General features: G+C 51.1%; 1 protein-coding gene across 1 annotated transcript in view; it reads right to left on the bottom strand.

Moving 5' to 3' along the window:
- Positions 1-4,098: 4,098 nt before the first annotated feature.
- Positions 4,099-13,712, bottom strand: part of WNT7A (Wnt family member 7A) — a 61,912-nt gene continuing 52,298 nt past the window's right edge. The window contains exon 4 of the mRNA XM_087817848.1: positions 4,099-4,600. Coding sequence (XP_087673974.1) covers positions 4,121-4,600 — 480 coding nt within the window. The 3' untranslated portion in view covers positions 4,099-4,120. The remainder of the gene's footprint in view (positions 4,601-13,712) is intronic.

Consider the following 13,712-nt stretch of genomic DNA (forward strand, 5'->3'; position numbering starts at 1 on the left):
ACAGCCTGTGTTTCCTTACTTCCTGGGAGTGAGGTCTTGAGGAAGTCCCTTCTCTTCCCTGAGACTGGTCCTCATATGTAAGTGGAAATGGGAGACCTCCTAGGGTCTCAGGACACAAGTCACAAACTTTCCTTGAAGACTGCAGGGGACAGCTCCAACTCAGGCAGAAACGCGTCAACCCAGGACTCCTCTGACCCAGGTCTCGCTAAGGGATTTCCTTGATTGAAGGGGTTTGGGTGGGAGAATGAGAGATTTTGGGGTTCCCCAGGCTGGCTGCAAGGGCACCCCTTGCAGAGTAGTTGAGGGCATAGGCCCTTCACCCTGTGGAGCCTTGAGCTGGTTCTAAACTTAAGTCCAGAAGGACGTTGAGTGCATTTGCACACACACTTGAGAACACACACAGGGTGGTGCAAAAGTAGGTTTATAGTTGTTCATATGACAAATAATACAATAATTAATAAATAATAATACAAAAATAAATTCTGTGCTTTGCGTACTCATGACTGTAACCCTACTTTGGCCCACCTTGTGTGTAGTCGGAACAAGCAGGAATTTCATCCCTCCGCCCCCGCACTGTCCTGTTGCCTCAGGGATGCACGTGTGCCTTTCCAGGAGGCACAAGTCCTGTTTGCTCTTCCCTCTGCTGGGCTTGCTATGCCGCCTTGCGTGAAGCCCCGCCCCTCTCTGAACCTCAGTTTCTCCATCTCTACAATGAGATTGGGGCCAAGTCAGAAGCTGCACATGGTGGCACCAGGCCAAGTTCAGCTTGCAGTCCTGTTTTGCTCATCCTCACGGTGTTTGTTAACATATCAAAAAGTAGGAGATATGCTCGCCAAGTGGCTTGCTTGGTAGGAGCATCATTCCGTGAACCAAAAGGTTGTGGGTTCGATTCCTGGTCAGGGCACATACCTAGGTTGCAGGTTCAACTCCTGGTCAAGGCATGTACAGGGGCATCAATGTTTCTGTCTTGCATCGATGTCTCTGTCTCTCTGTCTCTCCCCTCTCTCTAAAAATCAATAAAAACATATCCTCGGGTAAGGATTTAAAAAAATCGGAGGGCCTAGCTATGCGGAGGCCCACGGTCTCCTGCAGCTACAATGGGCTTGTGTTGAGCAGCTCACTCCTCACCATCGGTATCCGCCTAGGCCCTGAGGTTTCCACATTCTAGTCCTGGACTTTCTGATTTTTTGTTTCAGCCTCTTAAGATTTTTGCTTTTTTAATAGTAGTTTTATTGAAAAGCCACTTTAGGAATAAAGCAAAGATGGGGAAATACCTCTGCCTAACACAGAGAGAAATATTTATTATCATAAGCTATTTTGAAGAATCTTATCATTATGGAGAGAATAGTAATAGTAGTAACAATAATAATAAATAATGATAATATTTAGCATCCATCCATTGCTTTGAAACTCACACTGCCATACAATCATTGCTGGGGGAACGCTCATCACAGCCCTGGGAGGTAGGTATTTTTATCCCACTTTACAGATGGAGAAACTGGGGTTTGGAGCACAGCTGAGCTGGGCACCTCGGAGGGAGGGCAGGCCCCTAGGTGGAAACTAACAGTGTGCTAAGGAGCGAAGTGATAGGCTGGCAGCTGACCTGGCCTTTCTCTCACAAACCCAGCTGCCCCCCGGCCAGGCCCATTCCTCATCTGAACAGTAAGACAAGGCATGGTGTGGCTTCTGATACCACCTTTATGTGATGACATCTGGGACATGATCAGAATCTCCATCATTCTCAGGTGTTTGAGGCCTCTTTGCTCACAGTAGACACTGTAGGTTTTCTAAGGCAGAGATAAACTATGACATAGGGAACTTCAAGAAACTTTTGCATTTTCTCTTCCCTTAACCATTGGCCCACCCACCTACTGGTCCACTACCCATTCATCTACCCATCAGCCCATCTACTCATCCACCCATCCATCCATTATCCACCCATCTATTCATCCATCCACCCATGCATCCATTATCCACTCATCTATTCATCTACCCATCCACCCACCCACCCATCTATCCATCAGTTATCCATCTGTCTATTCATTCATCCATCTACCCATCCATACACCCATCCATTATCCACCCATCTATTCACCCATCCATCCACCCATCCACCCATCCATCCATTACCCACCCATCCACCCACCCACGTGTCCATCCACCTATCCACCATCCACCTACCCACCCATCCTCATTCCTTCACTCCTATCCATCCTGACACCCAAGTAAAGAAGAAAAAAATGGTCCAAGGGAAGAAGCCAACCAACTGTCCAGCCAGTTTATTTGTCTGTGCTGGGATCCAGGCCCAGTGCTGACATTGGAGTGTCCCATATAGCCTAGACACGGAGAGGCTCCCAGTGCATGGGGCAATGGGGCTGTGATCTCAGAGATACCTGGGTTTAACCAGTGTCTGTGGGCATAGAGTTCAGAGGTGCCATCTCTTAGTGGCGCAACACAATTGCCAAAGGTCTGACTAAACACCACAAGCAGAGGTGCACAGCACACATCCACGTCCACACACCACCCGAATCTTTCAGGCACACTGATGGAGAGAAACATATAGTTGGGTACACACAGGAGCACACAAGAGGTACTTGAAAGCACAAGTCACATGACTACCCCAAGACTCCCTATAGTCTCACACACACACACACACACACACACACACACACACAGAACATCCACCGCCTCCTGGAGGACAGCTTTCTAAGTAGCGAGGCGCTAGAAGAAGGTGGACCCAGAGCGGAGAGGCCTCACCTATACCTCTCCCTCTCCATCTGCCCTAGGACTGTAATATCCAGAAAGCCCAGCAGCTCATGGGACCCCTCACCCCAGCTTTTTTCCCTTATAACCGAGGACTGTGCCTCACCCCTGTCCCCCAGGAAGCACAGCAATGGGGGGCATCCTAGTGAAGGACAGGCTCCCTGAACTGGCTCCTGCCAAGTGACAATGACCGAGTCCCTGTGATCATCACACAGTGCTGAGGGCACAGACCTGCCCACCACGTGGCTCATCATGAGGTCACCACTCAGTGACCTTGCTCTAAAGGCCTGAGCTTAATAGGTTGAGGCTGGGGATCTAATTCCTTTTCCAGGTAACATGATGATACCACAGCCCAGGCATCCACTGGCTGCTTTTGCACATTTGGCCAAGAGAACTTGAAAACCCAGTCATGTGAGGGTCCTCGTGGGATCTGACGCGACACCCAGGCCTTGCCCCTCCTTACCCCAGAGCAAGTCCTGGGACTAAGAAGAAGCACAGGCCATGGGATGATATTGCCAGATTCAATATAAATAAAGTATTCATATAAAAATAGTCTTTTACAAAATATTCTCTTATCCAGTGGCTCACTTTCCAAAATATGAAAACTGCTGGGAGTTTTTATTATTATCTTTCCTCTTTCCATATATTCCAAACTGGATTTCTGATGGTGAAGTTCAAGTTGGGGAGGACTAGGGGTGGGGAACACATTCTGAAAAACATTTCCAAACTTAGGCCAGCTTAAATTTCTGGGTAAGTAGCAGCAAACAGCAAAAAAAAAGTGTGTATATATATCTATATATGTATAAAGGACATCTGCTCTGACCTTAACCACCCAGTGCAGAGGGCACTTGCAGAGTCAGCTAGTTGAAATATTTGCATGAAGAATAATTACGTACGTTTCTAGTTGGCTCCTTGTCCTAGCGACAAAATCTTCCTGCAAAGAAAGCAAACAGTCTGCTTTGCAGAATACGGATCCTGACCAGGCGGAAGGATTCTTTTTAATTAAATAAATTAATATTATTTTAAAAAATCAGAATAAATTGTTAAATATTGCTATGATGAGGCCCAAGGATCCAGGGTTCCTGCTGCGAAAGGCTCGGCTGAGCCAAGGAGCCCCAGGCAGTGTCCAGGTCGGGTGAGCAGGCCCGGGGGGAGGGGGCAGCTGGAATCCTCAGGCCTGCGGAGGGCCCTTGCCCACAGGCGTCTGAGGAACCCTTGCAGGTGCCTGTGTAGCAGAAAAGACAAGCTCCGCGCCCCTGCAGCTCCCTAGGAGGATCTGGGAAGTGACCTGCCAGGGCGAGGGCAGGGGGACACGGCCTCCCCGCAGCGGGCCCCCGGCCCGCAGGGCGCCTGGGGCTCATTTGCACGTGTACACCTCAGTGTGCTCGCTGCAGGTGTTGCACTTCACGTAGCAGCACCAGTGGAACTTGCAGTTGCACTGCCACACGCGGGCGTACTGGTGCGTGTTGTAGCCACGGCCACAGCACATGAGGTCACAGCCGCTGGCCTGGGGCGCCGTCTTGTTGCAGGCGCGGCCCTGCGTGCCCACGCTGCCCGTCACGGGGTCCTCCTCGCAGTAGTTGGGCGACTTCTCGATGTACACCAGGTCGGTGTCCATGGGCTTGCGGTAGGACAGCGGCTTCTTGACCTTCAGGAAGGCGGGCCGCTTGTTGCGGCTGGCCCGCACGGGCTCCACGTGCACCGCCTCGTTGTACTTGCCCTTGAGCACGTAGCCCAGCTCGCGGAACTGGGGCAGCGTGGTCCAGCAGGTCTTGGTGGTGCAGGAGCCCGACACGCCGTGGCACTTGCACTCCAGCTTCATGTTCTCCTCCAGGATCTGCGGGGCGGGCAGGAAGGAGCACAGCACAGTCACTGCACGCACGACCCCGCCCTCCCGGCCCACTCCCCGCCTCACGGGCGGGGTTCAGCTTTTGTTTTTCTTTTGGGTTCAGGAAACTCAGAGACCTTGGCTGGTTGAGTCTCTGGTATCAGGACACCTAATGTGACAGAGCACATGCTATGTGCCAGCACCCTCACAGGACCTTCACGCACGTGGAGCTGCTACGGATGAGTAGCCACCCAAATAACACAGATGTCCCCTTTGGTCGTCAATGAGAAGAGAGCTCCCCGGTGGCCAGCTGCCTGTCTGCCTTGGCCTGAAAAGCTGGGAAAAGAGCGAGGCTCGGAGGTGTGATGGGTGTAGGGGGCAGGGTTAGGCAGGTGTTCCTGAGGCATGACAGCCTGGTGCACTGAGATTTTAGTGCAGCAAGAGACTTCGACATAGCGAGGAGGGGGGACGTTCGGAATGTTTCCCGACGCTACTGAGTGTGGGCAAGGCTGTGGAGCCCCTGGAACTCACCCACACTGGTGGCAGGAGTGCAAACACATTATGTCTGAGAAAGCTGCAGAGGCACAGGCGTCCGAGCTGCTTGCATGCTGTAGAGCCTAGAGGAACCTGCTGTGTGCAGAGGAAGAGCCTAGAGAAACCTGCTGTGTGCAGGGGAAGAGCCTAGAGGAACCTGCTGTGTGCAGGGGAAGAGCCTAGAGGAACCTGCTCTGTGCAGGGGAAGAGCCTAGAGGAACCTGCTCTGTGCAGGGGAAGAGCCTAGAGGAATCTGCTGTGTGCAGGGGAAGAGCCTAGAGGAACCTGCTGTGAGCAAAGGAAGAGCCTAGAGGAACCTGCTGTGTGCAGGGGAAGAGCCTAGAGGAACCTGCTGTGAGCAAAGGAAGAGCCTAGAGAAACCTACTGTGTGCAGGGGAAGAGCCTAGAGAAACCTGCTGTGTGCAGGGGAAGAACCTAGAGGAACCTGCTGTGAGCAAAGGAAGAGCCTAGAGGAACCTGCTGTGTGCAGGGGAAGAGCCTAGAGGAACCTGCTGTGAGCAAAGGAAGAGCCTAGAGAAACCTGCTATGAGCAAAGGAAGAGGCTCCAGGATGCTCAGAGCAGCAGCTTTCATGGTAACTCCAGGCGGGGCACCGTCCACACATCCCTCTGCCATGGAAGAAAGGATGAGCTGGGGCCTACATATGCCACAGGACACAGTGGGGCAGTGACAGTGAACAGCTACAGCAAGCCACCCGAACAGAAGTCAACCTCAGAAACACAGCAGGGAGGGAAGGAAGCAATGAAAGACTTCCACAGAACTGTTTCACCTGTATCACGTTCAAAAGTTGGCAAAACTGGACTGTGGTGTTGAGGGCACAGAGGGGGCATGGAAAGTAGAGACGAGGAGCACAAATACTGAGGTGGTGCTTGTCCCTGCAGCCGAGGCAGGGGCTGCGTTGGTCAGGGTCACCCAGGAGGCTTCGGGGGTTCTGGCAGTGTCCCGTTCCTACGTATGGGTGTTTATAATTATTCTTTTAAATAAACACAGATGGTCTCTGTGCTATTTTTTCCCATGTAAGCTATATCTTGCAGTTTACAAGAATGCAATGGATATGATGGCCAGTAAGCATGTGGAAAGATCCTCAACATCACTAATCATCAGGGAATACACATCAAAACCACAATGTCCATCAACCAAGGAGTAGATAAAATGTGATCTATCCATAAATGGAATATTATTCAGCCATAAAAAAGAATGAAGTACTGACACCTGCTACTACACAGATGGACCTTGAAAACATGCGCTAAGTGAGAGAAGCCAGTCGGAGAAGGTCACGTATGACATGACTGCGTTCGTATGGGGTGTCCAGAAGAGGCGAATCTACAGAGACAGACGGTGGACTATGGGCTGGGAGCAGGAAGGGGAAATGGGGAGTGACTGCTAAAGGGTACAGGCTTCTTTTTGAGGTAATGAAAAGATTCTAAAACTGATTGTGGGGATGGTTGCACATACCTGAGAATATTCTTTAAAGTGTTGAACTGCACACTTTAAATGAGTGCACTGTATATTATGTGAATTATATCTCAATAAAGTTGGTTTAAAAAAAGTCACTGGAAGGTAGGTTTTAGTGAGAACCCAAGGGGCTGTATTCGCCCCTGTGTGACACCAAATGTTTTCATTGAGATGGACGCTGGGCATTGAGCCCCAGTGCGAAAGGCCAGGCTCCTGGGCCCGGCTGGGTGCACATGTCCCCGCACGGCCTCCCTCTTCCTCTGTGGCTGTCTCAGGCTGTGGTGGTATCTGTGTGGGCACCTAATCAGATGACACCAGCCTGTTAACCCTGCAAACCCTGCGTCTTGAGAGTCTCAGCGATCACATTATGTCCAAATTAAGCTGAGCTTAATCACAGCCCTCCCGGCCAGGACTGGTCACCCAGATGGAAATTACAGACAGGCAGCAAGCCCCTTCCTGAGGCAGGGGACAGCAGCAGAGGAAGTGTGTCTGGGACAACGCTGCATTCTTTGCACAATCTTTCCCCACCCCCCGAGGCCAGGCTGCCTACCAGCTTCTGAACTGCCCAAGAGGACTTCCAGGGATTGATTCCTTTACGCTTGAAGAGTCTAGATTGTGAAACTGAGCACCTACTATGTGCTGGCATCATGCAAGGATTGGGGACTCAGCAAAGGAAATAGGGACAGAGCAGTGGAAGGCTTTGCAGGCTCTAGATGATGTGACTCCAGTTCCTGGCACATAGTAGTTTCTCTTAGGAAATGCCCAGAGGTAAATTCGCCAACAGGGTGCACTCCAGCTCTCCCACAACTGCATGCCCAGCCCCAGCAACCACCTGAGCACCCACCCTGTGCTGCTGGGTGGGGGGAAGTCGGAGGACCCAGGGGAGGAAGCCTGGTGGAGAAGGAGGGGCTTGGAACTGCTGGTATGAATCCTTGTCAATATTTTATGCCCCTGGCTGCACTCCTGGGTCCAGCTTAAAGACCAGTGCCATAAGACTGCCGAGGTCTACCATTTTACCATCCTGTGATGCAGAAATGCCTCGGTGCAAAAAGAAAGAAATGAGAAAATACATCCGCAAGGCCAGAAGTCTGGTCTCAGCAGGCTTCGCACACACCTAGCTCTTCTGCCTGTCACCTCCATGGGGTTTGGGGCCTGAAAACCACCAGGCCCCAAGTGACACAATGAGGGGCTGTGCCCCCGTTCCAGCCACAAGCCCCACTCACTCGCACCTGTCACTGCTGGTCAGTTAGTACAGGTCTGGGGACTGACCTTCACAGGAACTTAGGGGACAAACTGAGCACTTACTATGGACTGGCATCAGGTGAGGATTGGGGACTCAGCAGAGGAAAGAGGGACAGAGCTGCTGCCATTCTGTGGGGTAGAGGGGGACAGGTAACTGGTTCAAATAATAAAATAAGTGAGGAGAAGAGACTGGAACAGGAGTAGGGGCTGGAGAGTGAGGACGGGGGCAGGCTGCGTGCCCCTGATGAGAGGGCAGCCGCCCCGAGGTGGCCTGAGCAGAGGGAGGCAGCGAGAGGGCGCCACGTGGCAGCACAGGCCCAGGTCTCACTGCCGCTCCACTTGGGGACTCAGGGGAAGGCCTGCGGCTGCTGCGGGCGGCATGCTGTTACCGGCGCGTGGCCACAGGCCGGTGCGGGGGCGGCGCAGGCGGAGGCCTCGCCCAGGCTCCACGGACTGTGCCACGGAGGGGGGATTTTTTCTTATTCAGTGTTTTTAAAACAAGCTTTATTTTTTAAAACAGTTTTATATTTATAGAAAAATTGTGAAGAGTTTCCATACACCTTAACATCTTACATTAGTGTGGTGAATGTTATAATTCATGAGTTAATATTAATACATTATTATTAACCGAAGTCAATACTTATTCAGGCTTCTCTGGTTTATACCTCATGCCCCTTTTCTGTTCCACAATCCTGTCTAGGCCACCACATGACAGTTAGTCGTCCTGTCTCCCTGGGCCAGGAGATGAGATTGTATTGTGAGTGGACAGGGAAGGCAGTGGAGCAGAATTTATGACTTTAAAAAGATCTGACACTGGTTGCACATGTTCCACCCGCACAGAGAGCGTGCAGTATGCACGTGGGGCAGGGGACATACAGGAGCTCTCTGCACCTTCTGCTCAGTTTTGCTGAGAACCTACAATTGCTCTGAAAAATAAAGTCTATTAAAAACAAGATCTCAGCAGAGAAGCTGTATGTAGGAATTGTTTCTGGAGCTGAGACTTAGGTGCTTTCCCTGGGCCTTGGTTTCCCCATTTGAACTCATGAGTTTGAACTAGTTGATTTCCAAGGCCACTCTGACTCTCTCTGGCAATCTTAGCCTTCTATCCATGTTCTCTTTAACCTACACAAAGTGTTTTCAGAGCTCTAACAGAACTGGATTTTCTTACACCTCCTGAGAGATGAGCATTTTCATCCCATTTCACAGGTGAAAAAAACTGAGGCTTGGAGAAAGGACAGGACCCAAGTTCAGAGTATGCAAGACCTCCTCATGTTTCTCCAGACCACTCCCCGCACTTCCCCCTCCCGCTCCAGGCCCCAGGTGAGACTGCAGGGCTCACCAATGCGCTTTTTAGCTCCAGCACCCTGCCCGTTCCTATAGGTGACTGATTGGGCCCCGGGCATTTGGGTTGTGGGATGACCTAAATGCACCCGTGTGGCTTCCAGGTGGGTCTGGCAGATAGAAGGCACTGGGGGGAGCTGAGAGGGCAGGAGGAAAGTCCTGGCCACTACTCCTCCTGCTCCTCGATGCTGGCCCCACAGGATGGCTATGTCCCCTATCAAAGGTCACAGCTCCTGCTTGGAAGTCCTCTCAGGACAGCCCCAGGGTTCCAGAAGTCCAGCCTCCTGGACTTCAGGCTTAAGAAGTAATGCTCCTCACTGTGGACAGAGCCAGGGTGCCACCATCCCTTTCAGTTCCTTCAACATTGTCCTCTGTTTTGTTAGCAATCCCTCTTACACAAACACAGCTTTCTTATAATATAATTAACACACCATATAATTCACTAACTTCAAGTGTACAATTCAGTGGGTTTTAGTATATTCAGAGTTGTGTAATCATCAATTCTAATTTTAGAACATTTTCATTCCCCTAAAAGAAACTCCATATCCACTAGTAGTCACTCCCCTTTTCTCCCTCCTCTCAGTTCCAGGCAAACACTAATCTGCCTTCTGTCTTTATTTACCTGCCTACTCTAGGCATTTCATATAAATGGAACCATACGGATGTGGCCTTTTGTGTGCCTAGTTCCTTTCCTTCCTTTTCATGGCTTCATTCCTTTTCTTGGCTGAATAATATTCCATTGGACGGATATGCCACAATCCATCCACCCATTCATAAGCTGTTGGACGGCACTCTCTTTGTAAACTCCCCTTACCTTCCTAGTCTGAACGTGCCCATAATACTAGCCACAACTGCAGGGGCTCCACCCCACCCCTCCATGGCAGAGCCCAGAATGAGCCCTGTCCTCTTGATTCCCAGTCGCATGCTCTTTCTTCCATGTCCACCTCTTGGCCTTGAACCTGCTATTCCTTACCTGGAAGGCCAATATTTGCTGTCATTACAGATGCTCCACCCAGCAATTCCACTATGGAATATGTACCCTCCGGGGAGACTCGTGCCTGTGCAAAATGACAAAGAGCCTCACAGGGGCAGTAGCTGAGGTACCAAAAGGCCTAAAGAATCTAAAGATCCACCAGTGGGGCCTAGTTATGTAACTGAGGTGAATCTATAAACTGGGACGTCCTGCGGCTGTTAGAATGAGGCAGCTCTTTACTTACTAATGAGGACTGATCTACAAGATACATGGCTAACAGAAGAAAGCAAGGTGCAGAACATGACACAGGACATTTGTGTGAGAAAGAAAAGACTTGTGTATGTGTGTTCACAAGAGCACAGAATAATATCTCTGGAAGAATACTTGAGAAGTTGGCAACAGTGGCTGCCTCTGGGTGGAAGACCTGAAGTGGACAGGATGACCAGGTGGATGGGAGTCTTATTTTTCATGGGATTGATTGCCTTTTGTATCTTTTGAATATTCTACCATGTCAGAAAAAGTCACCTCCTCCACAAAGCCTTCCCTGATTGCCAGGGCAGTGACTCCCTCATGGTTTCCATAGCTGTCCTGGGCTGTTGAGTACTTTTCACCCTGCGACGACTGTCCGCCTATCAGCATTCCTCATCAGGCCAACAGCTCTTTGTGGTGGACACGGAGATATACTACCCAGACCCCCCTTCAACAGGAGTCTTTCTTCATAGCTACAGGTAGTGGTGTGCTTGTAATTCAGCTCTCAAAAAAAGGGGGGGAGGGGCCTTGATTTTAAGCTACCAGAGGTTCAGCTCGCAAGTCCATGAATGTTTCACATCTGGTCTTGCAAGCCCACAGGAGCCAGCGCCAGCACACTCAGAACTAGGGTGGAATCAGCACACATCATCCCATGGTCAGCTCCTTCAGGGTCTGTCCCCGCGGCAAAGAACTGCAGCCTTTCCCCCAGCTTGCAGCCGGGACAGAGAGAGGCAGGGGTCTCAAAGTCTGGCCACTCTGATGGGCAGTACTTGTACTTGCTCCAGAGTTCCCAACAAAGCACTGCCTGGCCAGCATCCAGCTCCACTTCTGCCCAGTCCTGCTCCTCTCCTCTCCCCCCCCCGCCCCCATCCCTAATAAACAGCTTGAACCTGGAACTCCATCTCAGCCTCTGCTCTGGAGCACCCCACGTGCTTAAGAGACCAGAGCCTCCATCTCCCAGCCTCTGGCAGAGACTTGCTGGGCATGGAAAAAGTGCTGACTAGGTACAAGGCAAAGAAGGACCTAGAGTATCTTTTCCTATGTGAAACATTCATTCACTTGCTCTTTCCTTTTATACTAAACTCCTGCTGCATGCTATTTGGCATCACCCCTGCAAAAGCTAAGATGGGAGACACAGAACAATTTAAAGCTTTAGATGACTACAGTTCAACATGAACTAAGAGGCTACTAAAAAGCCAACCATCTGAGGCCATATTAACTGAGGTCTATGGCCCTCAATAAGGAAGGATACTGTCTTGCTATGTGATTTCCAGAACTGGCCTATACCACAGCAGATAGACAGAAACAGATAGAGCATGTGTAGAGGAGGGGGCTAAAGACCCCAAACTGAAGAAGCTGGAGCTAGAGAAGGCAGTTTCTGCCCTGGTTACTGCCCCCTACACTCTTCAGGCCTATCTCAGGGCAGGGTGAGTGGGAGGCAAAACTGGGACCCTAGTTGGAGGGAGCTGCAGGGGTGATGAGCTCCCTGTCCTGGGAGTGTGTGGGAGCAGCAGCCGGGGTCTGCAGTGGGGATTCCTGCAATGGGTGGGGGTGGCTGTTTTCAATCTGCTTCTTTGTCCCCTAGCCCAGCCCCAAACCTGCCTGGAGCAGCAGGAAGGATTTTCCACACCACTGGAGGTAGAAAATCAATCTCTTTCTGACAGGTCCCCCAGGAAGTGCCAACAATGTACCAGGTACTGCCCAGAGCCCAGAATTGCCAGGGTGGGGTTCTTAGGCCTGGGAGGGGCCTAGGGAGAAACTTGGCTCTGGAAAATTTCTTGATTCGTAATACCAAATAGATCCTATTGAAAGTGGCCTCCTGGGCCATCCCAGACTCTTGAGGCTGCCCAGGGGTCCAGGGAGTGAACTTCCCAGAGGAGCAAGGGTTCTGCGGGAGAGAGGTCGGATGGTGACCCCCCTATGGGCCCTACCACATGGTGCTCCTGTGACCAGGAAGTTCTGTCACCCTCCACAGCATTCTGAAGGGCATCTCAATTCCACTGCTCCCTCTCACCTCCCCTGGGAAGAACCTGATGTCCCCGACACAGGCCAGGAGGACTTTCCCACCTCGAAGGGATCTGTCACTCCTGCCACGCCCTCCTCCAGCAGTGTGGTTCCATTCATTCCCACGTGTCCTGGCTTACCAATTCTTCGAGGACCTCCACAAATGCCACCTCCCCCACAGAGCTCTCCTGTCCCTGCCCCACCCAACCCCAGCAGGACTTCTCTGGCAGGATCTCTCCTGCTCTGGACACCTTCTCTTTGTGCCTTGTTTTCTAATAAGCCAGGCATGGCCTTTGGGGCTCTGTAAACACCGACTCCTCAGTGAGGTTTCCCCAGCCACTAAAACAAAAGCTCCACCTGTCATCATTCCCAGGTCCCATTGGTCACCACTCCAAGATCCCACTGGTCATCTCCCTCAGCTCCCATTGGTCATAATTCTCAGCTCCCACCAGTCATTGCACCAAGATCCCACCAGTTATCACTCCCGGTTCCCACCAGTCATTGCTAAGACCCCACTGCTCTTAGCTAAGGATAGACTTGTGACTCAGATCAGTCAGAGCTAATTAGGGGAGCCCTGGGGATTCATGTGAAACAGTGGACAACAACTGTTGGTTCTTTCCCTTCAGTAATGAACAGGAGAGAATGTAGGAGCCAGAGCTGTGTGTGGACAAGCACCTTGCAACCACATGGGTCTGGGAACAGAGTTAACTACAGAAGCAGAGCTGAAAAGGAGAGGGTAGGGGGTGTATGTAATTGTTTCCTGGGAATATCATTTGCACCATGGATCAAACTGGACCTGAATTCAGTACCCTAAGGTCATTCAGTTCCATAAACTAATGAATTCCCTTTGTTTTTAAGCAAGGTCAAGTTGGGTTTCTGTCCCTTACAGCTTAAAATACCCTAACTAGTACAGAGCTCCTTTCCTCTTTATGGTGGAGGTGACTTTTGTAACCCAATAGTCAGTCTTAGTTTGTGGGTTTGGTCATAGCCTGGAGCAGATCTGGGAAGCTGAAGGCTGCTTTTCTTGAAAGGGCCTGGGGAGGCCAGGACCCCAGGGCTGGAGAGTGAGGCTAGCCTGGCTCCTCTGCAGGGAGGGGTCAGTTCTGGACCATCTGCACCTGGGTGATGAGCAGTGACCCAGGCAGTCAGAACCATTCTCTACATGGCAGCACACTGTGACAAAAATCAGCCTGAAGCAGGGGAGAAAGCACCAGTGTCAGGCCAGGTAACCCAAGAACCTGATTCAAACCCTATCTCTGGCTGCCACATGCAGGTGATGGCAGAAATGGCCAAAGGGAGCTGG

This window comes from Miniopterus natalensis, chromosome 6 (assembly GCF_054644295.1).
Source record: "Miniopterus natalensis isolate mMinNat1 chromosome 6, mMinNat1.hap1, whole genome shotgun sequence".
In the NCBI taxonomy this organism is placed as follows: Eukaryota; Metazoa; Chordata; class Mammalia; order Chiroptera; family Miniopteridae; genus Miniopterus; species Miniopterus natalensis.